Here is a 19,059-nt window from a genome sequence, read left to right as displayed (position 1 = left end):
GAACTGGTAACATCAGATATAAGGTTGAACTTGGGATCAAACTAGAAGTTGAGACCAAAGGGAGTACTTCCAACCGTTTTCTACAGTAACCGAAATTTTCGAGGGCGAAAATTTCTGTTATGGTGGTCTGATGTAAAGCCTGAGAGATTAGTAAATAATTAGTGAATAAATTAATTATTAATTCAACAAATTAGAAAATATAATTTTATAGTTTAATGAGGTGGGATTAATTAAAATAAGAATTTTGACACTAATTTCAAAGAATTTGGCCCAAGATTGGGTCGAACAGGTCAAACGGGAGAACTGGGCCCGTATTGGGCCCAAGGCCCAAGCATAAAAGTAATGAAACTCAACCCTTCCCCATTAAAAACACCAAACACAAGCTGGTAGGGAAGGGGAGCTCATCAAACCCTTGTCCCAATTTGGTCAAAATTTCATTGATCATAACTTCAAATCCGAAGCTCCGATCGTTGCACCATTTGCGGCCACGCAACCGCAGCTTTGAGCTCTACAAAGCCGGTACTTAATTAGGTAAAGAAGTCACTTTCAGTTTCGATTTTCTCCTTCCCTAATTTCAAAGATCCTATGGTTTGGGGTGTTGAGATTTGTTTGATTTTGATGTTTAGGATCAAGTTAACTTAGTGGATGTGCTGGGTTTTGGCGCAATTCTTCCGTTGGCAAGGTGAGGAATGTTTAATCCTTGTCAAGTTATCTAATTAGTGAACCATATGGTGATTTTAGTGTTATTTTGTGAAATTAGTTTGGATTGTGTATTTTGGAAATAAATCGGCGGTGTTGGAGACTTGGTATTGGACTCTGGAGAGCCAGAGACCCATTTGGTGAGACTTTGAAAACTTGGGTGTCGTGGAACAGTGACAAATTGTGACGTTTCGGGTTTTACGAGGAATCGACCAAGGTATGGTTTTGGTTTCTCGTATTTAATATATAATAGGATAGGTTGGAACGTATGAGTATGTTTCATGTTGAGCACCATTGAGTATTTTTTGGATGATTGTTATTTATGGTGATAATAGGATGTTAATTGACAAGTAGATGATGACTAACATGATAATATATATATATATATATATATATATATATATATATATATATATATATATATATATATATATATATATTGAGTAGGTGGATGATAATCTTATTGGGTATATTTGAGAAATTGATGCATGATATTGTTAAATTGAGGAATGGTAGGATGTGGAGGTCATTGTGGTGCTGAAAACGATATGTTGTGTTAATGATTTTGTGTATGGTAGGTTGAGTTTGAGTTGGTTTTAGTGAAAATAGAGGTTTCAGAATTTTTGGCTGAATTTCGACGAGCCATAACTTGGCTTCCGGACCCCCATATTATTTCAAACTTATTTCATATGAAAATTGGGTCCGTCAAGTTTATGCCATTTGAAGAACGGATGAAAAATGATTTAAAATGAAAAAAGTTATGCGCGTCAAGAGTTTGGGGTTAAAAACTAAAATTCTGCAGATTTTCAGACTTAGCCATATTTTTTATAAAATGTGCTTGTATGCGTACGCATACCCTTCTTACGCGAAGGGTCGATTCTATTTGGCACGTATGCGTACGCGGACATGTGTATGCGTACGCATACTGCCCGAAATAGGACCTATGTGTACGCGAACATAGGGCATACGCGAGCATGAAATTCTGTCCAGTGCGTATGCATATGCAGACAGGTGCATGCGTACGCATCCTGGCCCAATGGAGACTATGCGTACGCATACCTCTTACATGCGTATGCATAGCCCTGTTTTTAGCAAATAAATGTTTTGCGTTTTAAACCCAATTTTGAACCTCCAAACCTCTATTTTCATTCTTTTAATCCTAGATCTTATTAGCAAGCCTAGTAACAAGATGGAGTTAGGAAATGGTGGTAATTTGGGGTGAAGCAAGGTTGAAAATATGATGAAACATGGTTGAAAAGTGTGAAAGTGTTATGTAATTGATGAATATTTGGTCATATTGATATGATGATTGATGATTGAACTGAGATGGAATGAATGAATGTATGTTTGAGATACCTGGGTAGTAGCAAGGATGGTGGTTTGTCCCGCTTGCTCCATGTAAGTGATTGTGATGACTGGGTAGTAGCAGCAATAGTGGATCATTCTGCTTGCTGCAAGTTGAGCTTTTAAACACCCGCCTGGGTAGTACCCGCAGTAGTGGTTATTCTACTGGCTCTGGGTTAAGCGGCGGGTAGTAGAAAGGGGGTTGTAGCTCAAACCCACTTGCTCTGCATAGGTGTTTCAGTCCATGGTTAGCTACCAGGATGTGTCGGGTTGGCTATATAACTGACAGGTGATATCATCAGCCATAGGACAGGCATGCATCATATGCATTTGTGTGTTTTTATTGCTTGTGCATTAATTGGGCTTGTCTACGTGATTATTTTCTTACTTGCTAAATTGTTACCTGCTGTATTTGTATTCTACCCGTGCTTGCTTTGCCTGTTTGTTTGCCTATGTAAATTCATCAGAGTTGGAGAAACAGAAGAAAGGAAGAGAAATTAGGGATTTGGTTAGGCTTAAGACTTGGTTAAGTTAGGAATCCCTAGAAAACTACCTTGACTTATGGTTTCTACTTTAGTTCTTTAAGTTTTAGAATCAAAGTGTCGGGATTTTAGGATTGCCTTTGGCATTCCTAGGAGGCCAGGACCTTATATCTTATGTGCGTGGCACATTTACCATACTGAGAACCATCGGTTCTCATTCCATACGATATTTTTGTTTTTCAAATGCAAGTCAAGAGGCACCTCGTTAGGCGTCTAGAGTTCTACAGCAAAGTGGATCTTTTGGGGACTTTATTTTATGTATAATTTATATGTTATCATATGTATAGAACTCTCCTGATAACTTATTTTACTTTTGTACCTCTTAGAGGTGTATAGAAAACTAGGATTTCATACATTTATTTCGGGTTGTGGGTTATGTATATACGTATATATGTAAATATTCTCCAGCCAGCCTTAACTTCGCAGGCTGAGTTAGGAGCTTGCTTAAGTTGCACCCTTGACCTTCTACTCACTTTTTATATATGTATGTGTGCTTTAGTTTTCTTCGCACGTAAGTTACGTTATCCCGGAGCGTTGTGCTTTTAATTTTTTGCGATTTTGCTTTACCTATCTTTCAAGGCTCCTCGTATACTATACCCTTTCAACTATATCTTATATATAATCTTTATTTTATAGGTCGTAGGACCTCACAACCTCTATCTTACATCCTAGGTGTAAAGCTCTGTGTGGTAGCAGGGTGTTACACGCGACTACAGTGACGATGAAACAGAGCAAGGAGACTCGGCGCAAGGAGAAGCGACATGAAGGAGCCGTGGTGCAAGTGACATCGTCGGAGACACATCGTGTCTGGCGAGACAAAGAAGATGACACGGTCGGTGGTGTCGCGGTAAGGTGAACTGAGGTTAAGACTTGAGACTATGGTGTGATGACTGGTGAGGTGAGGTGAGGGTTATTGGGTGGCGGGTGCTGCTGTTTAGGGGATTAGGGTTAGGGGAAACTGGGGATGGGGTACTGGTATTCGAGTGTTTTTTTCTTCTTTTTTTTCTTTTCTGAAAACAAGCTATAAAAACAAAATTAAAATGAAATGAATGAAAATAAGCAAATGCAATAAAAGAAAATGGAAGAAAAGAAAAATAAAAAATTAGTATTTTATTTATTTTTAATTTTTTTAATTTTTTTATAAACCTAGAGAGATGAGAGAGCTTCTCTCTCTAGAATTCTAACTAAAAACATGATAAAAACTAAACTATGACTACTTGCTTCATTCCTCTTCAATCCTTGGGTTCAATAGCATCAGAAATGAGTTGGATTGGGCCCAAAATGTCTCAGAAATCGCTGGCCACGAGTTGCTCAAGATGGCCCACGCTGATCCTGCGACGCACACGCATGGGGACGCGTGCGCATCGCCTAACTGCAAGGCAACTATGGCAAATTTTATATCATTTTGAAGCCCGAATGTTAGCTTTCCAATGCAACTGGAACCACCTCATTTGGACCTCTGTACCTCAAGTTATGATCGTTTTAGTACAAAGAGGTCAGGATTGACAGCTTAGCAATTCCTTTATTTCTTCATGAGTTCTCCATTTTTACATGCTTTTTCTTCATTCCTTCAATCCAATCCTTACTTTCTAAACCTGAAATCACTTAACAAACATATCAAGGTATCAAATGGAATAAAAGTGAATTAAATTTAGCTATTTTAAGGCCTAAAAAGCATGTTTTCACATTTAAGCACAAATTTAGAGAGAATTACAAAACTATGCTATTTTATTGAATAAATGTGAGAAAAGTTGATAAAATCCACTAAATTAAGAATATGATAAACCACAAAGTTGGGGTTTATCAAGCACCGGGGCACATGTCTAGGGATTGTTCGCGTAGGGGAGCCAAAGGTCTGTGTTGGCTGCGACAGGATTGTTAGATTTGTTCTGCTTAGAGCTGGAACCTCGCATTCGAGTTGAAAGTTTAGAACTGGTAACATCAGACATAAGGTTGAACTTGGGATCAAACTAGAAGTTGAGACCAAAGGGAGTACTTCCAACCGTTTTCTACAGTAACCAAAATTTTCGAGGACGAAAATTTCTGTTAGGGTGGTATAACGTAAAGCCTGAGAGATTAGTAAATAATTAGTGAATAAATTAATTTTTTATTCAACAAATTATAAAATATAATTTTATAGTTTAATGAGGTGGGATTAATTAAAATAAGAATTTTGGCACTAATTTCAAAGAATTTGGCCCAAGATTGGGTCGAACAGGCCAAACCGGGCGAACTGGGCCCGTATTGGGCCCAAGGCCCAAGCATAAAAGTAATGAAACTCAACCCTTCCCCATTAAAAACACCAAACACACGCTGGTAGGGAAGGGGAGCTCATCAAACCCTTGTCCCAATTTGGTCAAAATTTCATTTGATCATAACTTCAAATCCGAAGCTCCGATCGTTGCACCATTTGCGGCCACGCAACCGCAGCGTCGAGCTCTACAAAGCCGGTACTTAATTAGGTAAAGAAGTCACTTTTCAGTTTCAATTTTTTCCTTCCCTAATTTCGAAGATCCTATGGTTTGGGGTGTTGAGATTTTTTTTTGATTTTGATGTTTAAGATCAAGTTAACTTAGTGGATGTGCTGGGTTTTGGCGCAATTCTTCCGTTGGCAATGTGAGAAATGTTTAATCCTTGTCAAGTTATCTAATTAGTGAACCATATGGTGATTTAAGTGTTATTTTGTGAAATTAGTTTGGATTGTGTATTTTGGAAACAAATCGACGGTATTGGAGACTTGGTATTGGACTCTGGGGAGCCGGAGACCCATTTGGTGAGACTTTGAAAACTTGGGTGTCGTGGAACAATGACAAATTGTGACGTTTCTGGTTTTACGAGGAATCAGCCAAGGTATGGTTTTGGTTTCTCGTATTTAATATATAATATCTTATGAAAACTTAGGCTAGATGACCATAGGATAGGTTGGAACGTATGAGTATGTTTCATGCTGAGCACCCTTGATGATTATTGTGATATGAATTAAGTATTTTTTGGATGATTGCTATTTATGGTGATAATAGGATGTTAATTGACGAGTTGATGATGACTAACATGATAATATGAATATATATATTGAGTAGGTAGATGATAATCTTATTGGGTATATTTGAGAAATTGATGCATGAGATTGTTAAATTGAGGAATGGTAGGATGTGGAGGTCATTGTGGTGCTGAAAAGGATATGTTGTGTTAATGATTTTGTGTATGGTAGGTTGAGTTTGAGTTGGTTTTAGTGAAAATAGAGGTTTCAGAATTTTTGGTTGAATTTTGGCGATCCATAACTTGGCTTCCGGACCCCCAAATTGTTTCAAACTTATTTCATATGAAAATTTGGTCCGTCAAGTTTACGCTATTTGAAGAACGGATGAAAAATAATTTAAAATGAAAAAGTTATGCGCGTCAAAAGTTTGGGGTTAAAAACTAAAATTCTGCAGATTTTTAGACTTAGCCAAATTTTTTATAAAATGTGCTTGTATGCGTACGCATACCATTCTTACGCGAAGGGTCGATTCTATTTGGCACGTATGCGTACGCGGACATGTGTATGCGTACGCATACTGCCCGAAATAGGACCTATGTGTACGCAAACATAGGGCATACGCGAGCATGAAATTCTGTCCAGTGCGTATGCATATGCAGACAGGTGCATGCGTACGCATCCTGGCCCAATGGAGACTATGCGTACGCATACCTCTTATATGCGTATGCATAGCCCTGTTTTTAGCAAATAAATGTTTTGCGTTTTAAACCCAATTTTGAACCTCCAAACCTCTATTTTCATTCTTTTAATCCTAGATCTTATTAGCAAGCCTAGTAACAAGATGGAGTTAGGAAATGGTGGTAATTTGGGGTGAAGCCAGGTTGAAAATATGATGAAACATGGTTGAAAAGTGTGAAAGTGTCATGTAATTGATGAATATTTGGTCATATTGATATGATGATTGATGATTGAACTGAGATGGAATGAATGAATGTATGTTTGAGATACCTGGGTAGTAGCAAGGATGGTGGTTTGTCCCGCTTGCTCCATGTAAGTGATTGTGATGACTGGGTAGTAGCAGCAATAGTGGATCATTCTGCTTGCTGCAAGTTGATCTTTTAAACACCCACCTGGGTAGTACCCGTAGTAGTGGTTATTCTACTGGCTCTGGGTTAAGCGGCGGGTAGTAGAAAGGGGGTTGTAGCTCAAACCCACTTTCTCTGCATAGGTGTTTCAGTCCATGGTTAGCTACCAGAACGTGTCGGGTTGGCTATATAACCGACAGGTGATATCATCAGCCATAGGACAGGCATGCATCATATGCATTTGTGTGTTTTGATTGCTTGTGCATTAATTGGGCTTGTCTACGTGATTATTTACTTACTTGCTAAATTGTTACCTGCTGTATTTGTATTCTACCTGTGCTTGCTTTGCCTATTTGTTTGTCGATGTAAATTCATCGGAGTTGGAGGAACGAAAGAAAGGCAGAGAAATTAGGGATTTTGTTAGGCTTAAGACATGGTTAAGTTAGGAACCCCTAGAAAACCACCTTGACTTATGGTTTCTACTTTAGTTCTTTAAGTTTTAGAATCAAAGTGTCGGGATTTTAGGATAGCCTTTGGCATTCCTAGGAGGCCAGGACCTTATATCTTATGTGCGTGGCACCTTTACCATACTGAGAACCCCCGGTTCTCATTCCATACGATATTTGTGTTTTTCAAATGCAGGTCAAGAGGCACCTCGCTAGGCGTCTGGAGTTCTACAGCGAAGTGGATCTTTTGGGGACTTTATTTTATGTATAATTTATATGTGATCATATGTATATAACTCTCCTGATAACTTATTTTACTTTTGTACCTCTTAGAGGTGTATGGAAAACTAGGATTTCATACATGTATTTCGGGTTGTGGGTTATGTATATACGTATGTATGTAAATATTCTCCGACCAGCCTTAACTTCGCAGGCTGAGTTAGGAGCTTGCTTAGGTTGCACCCTTGACCTTCTACTCTCTTTTTATATACGTATGTGTGCTTTAGTTTTCTTCACACGCAAGTTACGTTATCCCAGAGCGTTGCACTTTTAATTTTTTGCGATTTTGCTTTACCTATCTTTCAAGACTCCTCGTATACTATACCCTTTCAACTATATCTTATATATAATCTTTATTTTATAGGTCGTAGGACCTCACAACCTCTATTTTACATCCTAGGTGTAAAGCTCTGTGTGGTAGCAGGGTGTTACACGCGACAACGGCGACGATAAAGCGGAGTAAGGAGACTCGGAGCAAGGAGAAGTGACGAAGACAAAGAAGACGACGCGGTCGGCGGTGTCGCAGTAAGGTGAGGTGAGGTTGAGACTTGAGACTATGGTGTGATGACTGGTGAGGTGAGGTGATGGTTATTAGGTGGCGGGTGCTGCTGTTTAGGGGATTAGGGTTAGGGGAAACTGGGGATGGGGTATTGGGTATTCGAGAGTTTTTTTCTTCTTTTTTTTTTCTTTTCTGAAAACACAAAACGACGTCGATTTTCATCAAAATCGAATGGTTCAAGCCAGTTCTCTCTAGTTTTATTCCTTATTCGGTTATATTAGTCAGCCGGACCGGCCAATTGATCGATTCATCAATTTTCCGGTCGAATCAACCAGTTCAGTTCAGTACTTACAACCATGTTTGAAGTGTTAAATAATGTAAATGGTATGCTATATATGGAGAGAGAGAGAAACTGGTTGAAAATTTAAGAATTTTTTAATTTTAAAATTATCTATATTAAATTATTAAAAAAATATTTGAATGTAAAAATATACTTAAATTCTTAAACATAATTAAAATTATTTGGTTTTTTAATTTTTTTAACTAAAGTCTTCTGTATTTTCAATAAGGCTGAATCACAACTCCTCTGATAAAAAAGAATTGCAGATGCTGTTTTGATGTATTGGAGATCAACATTCTGAAATTACTATTTATATTTAAGTATGGTACCCATTAAACCCTAAAATCAAAATAAAATAGTATCTCTGGTTTTATTCTCTTTTAATTCCAAATCAAAAGTAATTATGACTTATTCAATTCAGCATTTATGATAAAAAAAAATGAGATCACCATTATATAAGCCATTTAATGTAAAATAGCATAATTTCTTATTATAATTAATATGTATTGCCCATAAACAAATTAAAAAATTAATAATTTTCTAATAATCTCCCACTTGGGCTATACATATATTCTTTCTTGAGATAATCACATCTTATAAATTTTATGCGCGCATCTTAATGCTATTTCCTTGATTACTTTAACAATTTTGTCCATCTCATATATTAGTTATAGAATTACTGTAACTTTTATCACATTACTATCGTGACGAAACTACGATGATCACCATACTAATATACTCAACAACATAGATCAAATTTGGATGAAAAATTCATAAATTATATGCAAAAATGATCTCATGTATGCATGTTTTCAAGTGGTCTAACTTTAATAAACTTTATGAGATCATGGGTCAGAGTGAAAACAAAACTAAATACTTTATTGTTACAAAACTATCTATATTCATAAATTTGTTTAAATCATATGAGCATCTAAATGCACACTTCCACTGAAATAATAAATCATAAAATGATATGACACCCATATAAATAGTATCCACATAAAAGATCTAGAGTGTTTGTTACTAACCAAATATGCATGCATTTGTGGAGTTTGTGTTAACTTGCTCACAAGATACTTAAACACATTGAACTCTCTTGCTTAACAAAAATTTAAACTATTAGACTACAAACACATTGTCACAAAATGAACTCAAACGGTCTTTCAAATTTATTTTTCATAATTTATAACAAGTATTCGTAGTCACCAAAATGGATGCATTCAAAAGGTGTTTTATATTCAATTATTTTAGTAGAAAAAGTAATAAGTGTCTTCTGAACACCTTTTTAAAGAACTCTTTCAATGAACATATAAATATATCTGCAGTGGATCAAAATTACCTAGACATCCAACAAAGTTAGAATTTGAATATCAAATAATCTCTAATTTTAGTTTCTGACTTCATATGCGTGAACGTGTAACGTTTTGCTATAACAAAACTTGTTTATCTACTATTTAGTTATCAATTCTTAACTAACTCAAATATCTGTCAAAGATACTAATAAAATACACAATAATTATAAGTGTACAAATTTCTTATCCATCATACTACTGCTGAAATATAATAAACCTTATGGACTTTTGAGTTTTATAACTTTCTTGAGGTATCTAATGAGATTATACTAGTATATTTATCCCCCTTAGAGTTGAGTATATAATCTTATTTTCAATTCTGCATACCACTAACATACAAGAATAATAAAAATATATTTACTCCCACTGAACTGATATAAATCGTCAACCATATTTATCTCAAAAGGCCATATGAGATACTAATTAATTTGATAAAATATAAGTTACTAATAACGGAAAGTCTTCCTTTTTATAATTGCGGAAAAATGCTATTTAAAAAAATAGACTGACATTAGTAGATACAATTTTAAAGTAAAATAATATATTCACACAAGTTATATATTATATGAATAAAATTCATATATTAGTGGGTCTATCACAAATATCCAGCACAACATTAATATTTAGTTTTTTCGACAGAAATATTAATTTATAAGTGGTATTTTTAATACAGAAATCAAACATTGATAATAAATGCTGTCAAACAATAAGTTTATCTTTGGATAAACTTATTGCTCACATGAAACCAAATAAGTATCATGTCTATTATCACAAATGCGCATGTAATTTGGCTAAGTACAGAACTTTCTTTGGACCGATCTGTACTCGCATAAACTACGTACACATAAATTTATTTAGTGCGGTTTACCAAATATTCTCAACAAAATTCTGTCAAACAATAAACTTATCTTTGGATCGATTCATTGTTCACATGAAAACTTGAGAGTTATACTTATTTTTATTACTGCATATATTTTTTATCAATTGACCAAACACTAACTTTCTTTTAGACCGATTAGCAGATGCATAATTAAATTAAAAATAAATACAAGGTTCAATATTTATTTTGTGGACAAACAATAAATTTTTTTTGGGCCAAGCATAAATAATAAACATTGATTTATTCTTAACCAATTACCCAAATATATAAATATCATTGATATGTATATATAATTCTATCAAATATAAATTTTTTTGGTTGACCTATATTCATATAAATTTCATATTACCATATTTCTAATGTTCTAAAATAAATCAATTTTCATAAAAGAGACTACTTTAATAACATAATACTCAACCGATTTATTTTAAAGTCAAAACTTCATAAAATATATAGATATAATAATTTAAATTATTACTAATTTTCTTATGTAACAACATCTGAAGATGCTTATGTAACACAAAATAATAACGTTACTCAATAAAACACAATATATAACTACTATATAATATTATGAGTCTTTATTAATTATATGTTTATATATTAAAAATTAATATTTTCTCCTTCTTCTTTTGATAAAGGCTTGAATCCGTAATGTTCTTCCCCTTAAGTATATAGACGTACATAATGATTTTTTATATATAACTCTTAAATCCACATACATATACATATAACTGTGATATAATATAAGAAAGTGTTCCCGTACGGCAATGTACGGAAGCAAAATTTGGTATGCCAAGCATGTGGACCGTGCAGATATAAATTAAAATATGTTGATGGTTCAGATGGAGGCATTGGTTAATAATGTGGAATATAGCGCATAGGATCCATAGTGCGGGATGAACTGATTGGTATGGTAATCCGTTGTGGCACTCACGTGAAGTGGTTGGATTCTAGAGCTGGATGTAATGTCGGCTGGAGTTGGTGTTGCATTTGTTGGAGCCGCCTGGCTTCTTGTTGTGGGGCTCAGCTGATTTTTTTTTTCTTTTGGTAGACATACAGGCCTAATGTTAGACCGATTAGAGAATAATGTTATCTAATTGGTTTTTTAAAATATGTAACTTGTGTTTGGTTTTTGTTGTGATTAAACCCGTTTCTATCATGGAAAATGAATAATGTGGAGAGGCAAAATGTTGAGGATGGATGTTATAGTGGAGAATGGAAGTAGTTGCCCATATTGGGTAACGTAACTATTTTATATTAATTATGTAGTTTATTTTGTGTGGTCCCCAAAAAATTATGGATGTAAAAATATTTTTGTTAAATAAAATGAATTTTTAATAAATGAATGATATTTTATAGGGCAAAGTATTAAATTGGTCCCCTATATTTGGGCGTATTTCTGTTTTGGTCCTTAAGGTTTAAAATGTTCTATTTGAATCTAAAAAAGTTTCATTTAGCATCAATTTAGTCCCACAGTGATGTCAAAATTAAATAATTAACGAAATGTCCTACATAACAATAGTATAAGAATAAAATCGATAATCTGGAGAACAAGTACAAGCTCTAGAAGCACAAAATCAACCGTTGATACATCAATATATTTATTTATTATTTTCTTTAGTTCTATAGAAAATATTTTATTTATATTATAAAAAATAATAAATAAATATATTAATACATCCACAGTTGATTTTGTGCCTCTAGAACTTGTACTTGTTCTCTAGATTATCAATTTTATTCTTGTGCTGTTGTTATGTAGGACATTCCATTAATTATTTAACTTTGATCTCATTGTGGACTAAATTGATGCTAAATGAAATTTTTTTGGAGTCAAATAGAACACTTTAAACCTTAAGGACCAAAACAGAAATACGCCTAAATATAGGGGACCAATTTAGTACTTTACCCTATTTTATATATAAGATAATAGTATTAAATTAAGTGTTATTGTTTCTTTAATGCAAAGTAATTGTCTATTTTTGATACACGTGTGAATTAAAAAAATAAATCCTTTTTTTGTTGATTTTATAGAAAAAAAGTGTTTATTAGGTGAAAAATAAATAATTTTACTTGTGAAGTAGTATATTGTTATTTGTATTGTCTCGTTTTAATTATTCTTTTCTACATGTATTGATGTTATTTATAGAAAGGTATTAATTTATTATGTTTAATTTTTTAGAATAATTGATGATGTCTTCACCAAGAAGTGCAAATTATATTACAATCTATGATCCTTATGAAATATAAAATTAATATTTCAATTCAAATTAAGATATTCAAAATTTAGAACGATAATGCTAGCATTTTAGCATCAATAATACAAAATCATAATTAAATATTTAAATAACAAAAAAAAAAATAAACAACGTGTTATTACATACACACATAACAAATACTATTAAATCAGTAAGTGATCAAATACATAAAGAAAAAATATAAAAACACCATCAAGCAAGACTAACAGAAAATTAAATTTATTTTATTTATTTCAACAAAAAAGTAAAAGTTAGAGTTACTTTTGCTTCATTTGCAACAGTAAAAGTGCTTCGTTTAGTACATGAATGCATAAGAAAATCAACAACAATTTCCATAATTTTGATTTCTGAATCAAAATATACATCAACAACAAAAAATTAAATTGAATCCATAGTTGGTAGCCACTCAACAAGCACCACACGATTGATGCATCTTGAAACCAACAAATACTGTAATGGCTTCATAGATCCTTGAATCTACTGGGCAAGGTCACCAAATTTGGCATAGATACAAAAAGTAAAACATTTACCTCAAATTGGAATGTTGATAATTCTAGCTTGTCATAATTATCAACTACCAAAGTATCTAACAAAGAAAAATGTTCAATATCTATTTGCAGAGACCTTAGACTACTATAACCAAAAAATCTTAAAAAATAATTAGAAAATGAGATGAAACTGAAGAAGCATCAACCTACCGAAGAGATGACGAGATATGAACAACGATGACAGATGAAGACCTACCTGACGTCGGCAAGGGAAGCACAAACAGAGGAGACGGTGACGGAGGCATGGTGGCAGTGACAGAGACATGGTGAACACAAAGTGTGCGCGCTCAAATAGAGGAGACGACTTCAAGCTCCTGCGACGGCGCTGGGCTTCCACATGCGACGGCGCTGAGGGGTTGAGATGGCTGCGGTGGTTGACGTGGCTGCAGGCGGCGTGGCAAGGTCACTGGGTGGCTAGGAATTCAGTTGTTTATTCCTTTCAATTTCAGAGAGGAGAAGGGTGGGAGTGTGAATGCCCATTATCTAACACAAGTCTCGAAGCCGAAGTCCTCTTTCGCCATTATATTTTAGCCACGGCCTATTTGCCATTCTAAGCAGGACAATTATGACATTTCAAGTACTTTGCCAGGGTTACTTTTGTCTATTCAACGTTTACTACGGGACAAATATCTCATTGGCTACCTATTCATTCATGTCATACCGTATGCTTCTTTTTCGATCACTTTACCTGATAACTTTCCTATAATATAATCCAATAATATAATTTGATGTTTTAATAGAAAATTAAAAGTGTGGCACGCAATTCAAATTTTGTGGGATCTTCTCATCCTTTTACAGGAGTTCTTCCCTTATGTATATATAGCAGGTGATGCAAGAATATGTGGATAATAACATCACCCAAACAAGCTTTATACAATTCAAAATTTGCGAGCTAAACACATAATTAATATATACATATTTCAATTCAGTAAAATAAATATTAAAATTTAATATTTTCAATGATTCAAATATAGATGACTTTGATATCATTTGTTAAAAATTTTAAAAAATTTTTAATCCTAAAATTATCCATGTTAAATCATTAAGAAAAAAAATATTTGAATGCGAAAGCATACCTAAATTCGTGAATATAATTGAAAGTATTTGATTCTTTGATTTTCCTCAACCAAAGTCTTATGTATTTCTAATAGGATTGAATCACAACTTTTCTGATGGAAAAAGAATCGTAGAGGCAGCTTTGATGTGTTGGAGACCAAAATTCATAAGTCACTATTTATAGTTGAGTGTGGCATCTATTAAACCCTAAAACCCAAATAAAATAGTATCTCTAGTTTTATTTTCATTTAATTCCAAATCAAAAGTAATTATGACTTATTCAATTCAGCATTTATGACAATAAATGAGATCACTGACGGGAGGGCGGAAGTCGGCCAATTAAGAAATTATAATATAGGAACACCATTGCGAGTATAGCTCTTAACCAGCTGAAATCCGCTCCATCAATTTATAAAGGTTGTCACAAAAGTTTAGAATAAAAATACTGGGAGTATGAGTCCCAGGTCGTCTCCCAACAGTTGACAAAGAGGTGCTAATTTATTAATCAGGAGTTTTCTGGGTAATTTTGAGTTTGGGCAATGGGCGAATAAATAATTGTAAATTAAAGCAGTGAAAATTAAAAGAGATTTATAATATTCAAAATAAAAGGCCTTGACTGGGGGATTGATTAATTGGAAGTTCCATCCTTATTGGAATTCTCTCAAGTGCAGTATAAAGAGGTTGTTGTTTTCACTTAGTTAACCCTTACTAAATAAAGGAAAGTCAAGTGATTGAGCTAACTCTTATTCGCAAATCCTAGTCCTCTCCCTTGGGAAGGTCTAGCGTTAGTAAATACAGAATTAGCCAACAACTAATCACTTGAGCATTCCAACTCAAGTGTCTCCTTTTAATCAACCCCCATGTCAAGTTAGAAATCTACTCCATTGACATGAGAATTACTTGCATAGAATTAAAGAGGGAATAAAAGAAAGACATGATAGACAATAACTGCAATTTAATAAAAAAAATAGGGTTAAGTACTGAAATCATCCCTAAGGTAAGGGGCTAAAATCAAATTCGTCCCTGACTTTTTTTTGTTATTAAAATCATCCCGAACGTTCAGATACACTTTAAAATCGTCCTCAAGTGCATTAAAAAATTTTAATTCCAAATTGCCTCTGAGCCCTTTGACGCTTCGCGTTTTATTCCCGCAAAACGGCTTCATTATGTGAGTAACGTTACACAAATGAACATTGATCCTTCACCTTCAATGATGCCCTAACAGAGTGAGTGCTGGCCTGAGGAGTAGCGTCACTGCGTTTGCATTACGTGGGAAAGGGTGGAAGAGGAGCTCGTTCTCATGGCAATCATCTCAAATCAGGTACGTGTGCAGCATTTGTTTTGATTTTTTGGAGCTTGAACTTAATACTGTGTGAAGGGTATTTGGTGGTTTACAAATGGGAGTTGGGTGTGATTTTTTTTGTAGGTTTTAGGTGATGGGAACCTTAAACCTAACTGTCTACCATGGTGGTAGATTTGGGTATGACAATGGTACATTGGAGTATATAGGGGGAGAAAGAACAGTGATCGAAGATGTTGATATGGATTGCTGGTTTCTTTTTTAGGCATATGCTGAGGTGGGACAGTTTGGGTACACAAAGAAAAAAATTGCAGCTTTCTGGTATAAGGACTCAAGTTCTGAATGGTTAGAGAACGATTTGAAGTTATTTGAGGGAGACAGAGATGCCATTGAGATGTGTAAAATAGCGGGGAAGAGGGGTCATGTTGATCTGTATGTGGTCCATAAGGTTGAGGTTGATGAAGACTTTCCTAAAGTAGGGTTTCTTGATGTTAGAGGCCCAGTGAACAGGTTCAGGAGGCGGAGAAGGCCAATGATGAAGAGGTACATAATTAGAAACAGTTGGTGATCTATCAGGGTGATGGGGGTCAGGAGGTGGACAGGGCCAATGCGGAGACGGTTAAAGAGGGAGATAAGCTGAACCCGGATGAGCAGGTTAGATCGAATAGTGATGAGGATAGTGATGATGAGGATTTCATTCCATCTGATGGTGAGGTTGACAGTGCAGATGATGTGATGTTTACAGATAGTGAAGAGGAGTACGATGATGAGAGCAGATTTGATGAAGTAAGAGGCGGGACGGATGGTGATCGGGTTGAAAAAGGAAAAGGGGTTGCAGGAGGTGATTTCAGTGATGAGGAAGGGTTCAATAGTGATGAAGTTGATGTGGATTATGAAGTGGGTGGTGGTTCAGAGAAAGAGGACAGTGAGGATGATGATAACAATGAAGCAATTAGATATCCGATCCATAAAGATGTGAAAGACATGACAAGGTACAAATGGGAAGTTGGAACTGTGTTTGCTTCAAGGGAGGAATTCAAGGACACTTTAACAGCTTATGCAGTGCAAACAAGAAGGGGACTGAGGTATGCAAAACTTGACTTGGTTAGGGTGAGGGCTGTTTGTCAAGAGGGTTGCCCATTTTGGTTATAGGCAGCAAAAATGAGTGAGAAGGAGACTTGGCAGCTTAGGTCAATGAACCTTAAGCATACTTGTGGCCAGTCACATAGGGTAGGGATACTGCATACTGGTTGGCTGAGTAAAGCATTTAGGAAGAAAGTGGAAGGTAACCTAAAAGTGAAGATAAAGGACCTGGTCAACTAGGCACAAAGGAAATGGAATTTGACAGTGACAACATCAATGGCAGCTAGGTCTAGACAAGCTACATTGGATGAGATTCAGGGAGCTTACCAGAAGCAGTACAAAAGGATTGCTGACTACTACTCGGAGCTGCTACGTGCTAATCCAGGGTCCTCAGTGACGCTCAAGGTACAGAAGTCCCCTGATTTCGAGGTTGAGGACCAGCACCAGGGGTTAAACAATTATTGTATTTTTCAAAGGGTATATGTGTGTCTAGTTGCTTGCAAGAAGAGCTTCCTGCAGTGTAGAAAGTTTGTTGGATTGGATGGGTATTTTCTAAAGACACCTCAAGGGGGACAGTTGTTGACAGCGACAGGGTGGGATCCTAATGATCAAATGCTTCCAATCGTCTACGCCGTTGTGGAGGCAGAGACTAAAGACACCTGGAAGTGGTTTCTCCGGCTGCTCATTGACAACTTCGGAGCTGAGGTCATTGGGAAATCAACCTTCATGTCTGATCAGCAGAAGGTAAATGGTTATCGAATAATTAAAATTCTGGAAGCAATTAAAATCTTACATTTGATAAATTTGAATTCTGGATGTTGAAGCTTTTGTCCTTTAATGATGCAGTTATTGTTATGTAACACAATTTTACCTGCTCTATTAGGGTCTCTTGCCTGCTTTCGATGAGGTCATTCCAAGAGTGGACCATAGGTTCTGTGTCCGCCATCTTTATAGTAACTTCAGGAAGAAATTTCCTGGGTTACACCTAAAGCAGCTGATGTGGAGGTGTGCAAAGGCTACACACTGGAAGGAATGGGAGAAAGAGATGCAAATCATAAGGCAGATCAATGTGGATACGCACAGACATCTAAACGTTATTCCTCCAAGATTTTGGAGCAGGTCTAGGTTTAATTTTCACTCTAAATGTGACACTCTTGTGAACAACATGTGTGAGAGCTTTAATGGTGCAATAGTAGACTCTAGGGAGAAACCTATAGTGACAATGTTGGAGGACATAAAGGTTTATTTGATGAGTAGGTGGGCTCTTAATAGGGAAAGAATTAAAAACTTTAATGGGATAGTTTTACCTCGGATTAGGATGAAACTAGAGAGGAGAGGCAGATCAGCTGGTGAGTGGACGCCTTACTGGTCTGCTGCACAAACATATGAGGTTGTTAATGGTTTGTCTAAATTTTCTGTTGATCTTTCTGCTCACAAGTGCTCCTGTAGGAAGTGGCAGCTTAGTGGTATTCCCTGCACCCATGCCATTAGCTGCATCAACTATAAGGGCCTTGACATAGATGGATTTGTTAATGACTGCTACAAGAAGGCTGCAAATGTCAAGTGCTATGATTCAGTCATCAATTCTCTGAATGACCCAGATTTGTGGGAGAAAACCAACTTTGATGATGTCATGCCCCCTCCTTATCGAAAGCCTAGCCACAGACCAGTCAAGAAGAGGAAGAGAGGACCTGATGAGCCTCCGGATAGCAGCCAGTCCCACTTGTTTAGGAGGAGACAAATCCAAAGGTGCTCAAACTGTGGTGAATCTGGACACAAGAGGGGAGGATGCAAGGAGTCATCCCTGGATGTAAGTGTGTGTATATCATCAACTGCATGTATGTTAGGGTTACAGTTTCATTTTTCCATCAACTGAATTCTCTAATGTCTTTCAAGCCCAACAACCAAGGCAAACTGTTAGCAAGAGGACCAGGGGAGGAAGGAAGCCTACATCTATCAGACCCAAAACCAGATCTAAAGCTTCATCCCAACCTGACATGTAATCTGCAAGTGGAGGTTTGAGGAGGTCCACCAGGTCTAGAGCATCATCTCAGCCCCAACCAACCACCACATCTTCTCAGCCCAACTCAACCCATTCCAGGTCTAAGCCCACATCATCCTCTATTAGGCCTAACAGTCCAGCAGTAGGTACTCTCCACCCAAGGCCCAACAGAAAGCCCACCAGAAGCCTTACACAACAACCACCAGCACCAAAGGAGAAGGGTGCAGCCAGCTCCAGCCAACCAGCCAGGCTTGTCTCCTTCAGTCACAGAATTCCACTGCATGTATCTCCTAGAAAGCTGAGGCTCATGGCTAAACTTCCACCAAGACTTTGGAAAAAACTTTAGACTGTTGTGAAAATTTGTCT

At 36.0% G+C, this 19,059-nt stretch overlaps 1 protein-coding gene across 1 annotated transcript; it reads left to right on the top strand.

The window, feature by feature from the left end:
- The first annotated feature begins 16,967 nt into the window (after positions 1-16,967).
- Positions 16,968-18,713, top strand: LOC148581013 (uncharacterized). The gene is made up of 3 exons (XM_088492290.1): positions 16,968-17,435; positions 17,575-18,501; positions 18,588-18,713. The coding sequence occupies exons 1-3, from the start codon at positions 16,968-16,970 to the stop codon at positions 18,711-18,713; spliced, it is 1,521 nt and encodes a 506-aa protein (XP_088348416.1).
- The last annotated feature ends 346 nt before the right edge of the window (positions 18,714-19,059 follow it).

The sequence above is a fragment of the Arachis ipaensis genome, chromosome B10 (assembly GCF_059453495.1).
Source record: "Arachis ipaensis isolate K30076 ecotype BB chromosome B10, ASM5945349v1, whole genome shotgun sequence".
NCBI lineage: Eukaryota > Viridiplantae > Streptophyta > Magnoliopsida > Fabales > Fabaceae > Arachis > Arachis ipaensis.
The sequence above is the reverse complement of the archived record's forward strand: the minus strand, read 5'-3'. Positions and strand labels throughout refer to the sequence as shown.